At 39.2% G+C, this 3,043-nt stretch overlaps 1 protein-coding gene across 1 annotated transcript; it reads right to left on the reverse strand.

Annotated features, from left to right (window-relative positions):
* Nucleotides 1-1,771: 1,771 nt before the first annotated feature.
* LOC130831692 (olfactory receptor 2M2-like) lies at nucleotides 1,772-2,707 on the reverse strand. The gene has a single exon (XM_057700042.1). The coding sequence runs from the start codon at nucleotides 2,705-2,707 to the stop codon at nucleotides 1,772-1,774; it is 936 nt and encodes a 311-aa protein (XP_057556025.1).
* Nucleotides 2,708-3,043: the final 336 nt, after the last annotated feature.

Below are 3,043 nucleotides of genomic sequence, written 5' to 3' on the forward strand. Positions count from 1 at the left end.
ATAATCCTGTTAATAATAAAAATATTGAAAGAACCTCTTTAAGTGAAGAAAGCCAATTCCAAAAGGTTACAAACAACTGTATAATTCCACATATATGGCACTCTTAAAATGACAAAATTATACAAATGGAGAGCAGCTTAGTGTTTTCCATGGGTAAGGATGAGGTAGTGAGGTGGGTGTGATTTAAGGCCACATGAGGGATCTTTGTGGTTTCAAAGGATGTTCTATTTCTTGACTGTATCAATGTTAACATTCTGGTTGTATTATTGTAGGCTAGTTTTATAAGATGTTACTTACCACTGTGAGAAACTGGGATGTCTCTGTATTATTTCTTATAATTGTCTATGAATCTACAATGTGTCAAAATAAAAAGATTAATTTAAAAAAATCAGGAATTCCCCAGCAGTCCAGTGGTTAGAACTCAGTGCTTTCACTGCCAAGGGCCTGGGTTCGATCCCTCGTTGGAGAACTAAAATCCCATAAACTGCGTAGCAGGGCCAAAAAAATAATAATAATAATTTTAAACATCAAACTATTACAATACATTAGTAGTTTGGAAAAAAAAAAAGAGGGACAGAAAGGAGAGATGTCCTATGTCGCTGTGATGCTTATGTCACCGAAAGAAAATCCTAAGAGCCCGGTTTTAAAAAGGGCCAAAGATCTAAATAAACACCTCACCAAAGAGGATATCTAGATGGAAATTTAACCTATGAAATGACACTCCACCTCATATGTCATTAGGGAATTGAAAGTTAAAACAATGATGAGCTACCACTTCATACCTATTAGAATAGGTGAAATTCAAAACTGATAATACCAAATGGTGGCAAGAATATGGAACAATAAGAACTCTCATTCTTTGCTGATGGGAATGCAAAATGGTGCAGCCACTTTGGAAGCCAATTTGGCAGTTTCTTATAAAGCTAAAATAGCATTAATATGTGGTGTAGCCATCCTGCTCTTTCGTATTTTTCCAAATGAGTTAAGAACTTGTATCCACACAAAAACCTGCACATGAATGTTTGTAGCAGCTTTATTCATAATTGCCACAACTTGGGAGCGACCAAAATATCCTTCATTAGGTGAAAGGAATGACAAGCTGTGGCACATCAAGACAATAGAATATTACTCAATACTAAAGGGAAATAAGCTGTCAAGGCATGAAAACACATGGAGGAATCTTAAATGCACACTACTAAGTGAAAGAAGCCAAACTGAAAAAGGTTTTTTATGATTCAAACTATATGATATTTGGGAAAGGGCAAAATTATGGAGATAGTAAAAAGATCAGTGGTTGCCAAGAGGGAGCATAACTTTATCATTTTTTTTTTTACTTTTATGAATCATGCTTTTGGTGTCAGGTTGAACTCAGCCTAGACCCAGGTCCAAAATACATTCTATTTTTTGCAATAGTTTCATAATTCTTCCTATAGGATAACTCTCAATGCAAAACCCACCAGCAAAGGCCAGCAGGAACACATCTAGAGTTAAAGTTTGATTTACTTAGCTTTTTGAGGCAAGTAAAAATGTACCCCAGGGAACACCTGAGAACATTTCTGTAAGGAAGATATGGGAGGGTTGCTTGTTTGTTTCACATATATATATACACACACACACACACACACATATACATGTATACATATACTAATATGTACATACAAAAATATAAGTGTGTATTTGTTATTAAATCATGTGGGCCTTTTTTTTCACAAATAAATGTGCAAGAGAGAGTAGTTATGAGAAAAAAAGTCCCTGTAAACCATTATTTAATTTATTCTCTAAATTTCCTCTTCCCTAGTACCTTACTGAATGCTTTGGCCACATCTTTGTTCCGGAGGCTGTATATAAGGGGATTCAGCATGGGGGTGAGAATGGTGTAGAAGGCTGACACCATCTTGTCCTGGGTTGGGGAACGATTAGAAGTGGGCCTCATATACATGAACATAGCTGCTCCATAATACATGCCCACAACAATAAGGTGTGAAGTGCAGGTGGTGAAAGCCTTGTGTCGACCCTCCCCAGAACTCATGCGAATAACAGCTATAATTACACGTGTGTAGGAGATGATGATGAGTGACAAAGGGAAGAGGAGCATTACTACACAACAGATAAAAATAAGTGTTTCAAATGTGGAAGTATCTGTGCATGAGAGATGTAGGAGTGCAGGGACTTCACAGAAGAACTGAGATATTTCTTGGGAACAATAGGAGAAAGACAAAGTAGCAGCTACATCAACAATTCCATCAAAGACACCCAGGATCCATGAAGAGGCAGCCATGAGTCCACAAACTTTCCAGGTCATGAGATTGGGGTACTGCAGAGGGTAGCAAATGGCAACATAGCGGTCATAGGCCATGACAGCCAACAAGAAGCACTCAGCACCAAAGAGGGACACACAGAGGAATATCTGGGCTTCACATCCTGCTACAGAAATGGAGTTCCTGCCAGACAGGTAGTTGCAGGCCATCTTGGGTACAGTGGTGCAGATGAGCATGAGGTCCATGAGGGAGAGTTGGCTGAGGAGGAAGTACATGGGGGTGTGGAGCTGGGAGTCCAGGTGGGTGAGGAGAACCATGAGAGTGTTTGCCAAGAGTGCCACTGTGAAGATGCCCAGGACCAGAGAAAAGAGGAAGACATGAGTGGGTGTGTGACTGAAAATTCCCATCAAGATGAAGTCAGGGCTAAGTGTCTGATTCTCCCATTCCATGATGAGTATTTTCTTTGTCTAGAACCACAAGAAGTTATAAACATTAAATATCTGGGTAGTTATTAATTCACTGTCCACTGTGTGTGTGGTACTCTGGTAAACCAACATAGATGATCTGGTCAGGACTGGAGAAGAAGGAGCAGAGACTTTGCAGTCAGGTGGCCTTCATCACACTCAAGCTCCACCGCTACCAACCTGCATGTCCTCTGGCGAGTTACTTCTATGTGCTTCCTTTCATTTCCTTTACATAGTAGAAATAACTTTTTAATTGATTCAACAAGATATCAAATATAAACTACAGCATCTAGACAGAGCATCTGACTCCTCAAGAAACAT

This window comes from Hippopotamus amphibius, chromosome 11 (assembly GCF_030028045.1).
Source record: "Hippopotamus amphibius kiboko isolate mHipAmp2 chromosome 11, mHipAmp2.hap2, whole genome shotgun sequence".
Classification (NCBI taxonomy): Eukaryota; Metazoa; Chordata; class Mammalia; order Artiodactyla; family Hippopotamidae; genus Hippopotamus; species Hippopotamus amphibius.

Excerpts from the sequence above, each read along its gene's own strand:
- LOC130831692 (XM_057700042.1), bottom strand. The coding sequence starts at position 2,707 with ATGGAATGGGAGAATCAGACACTTAGCCCTGACTTCATCTTGATGGGA.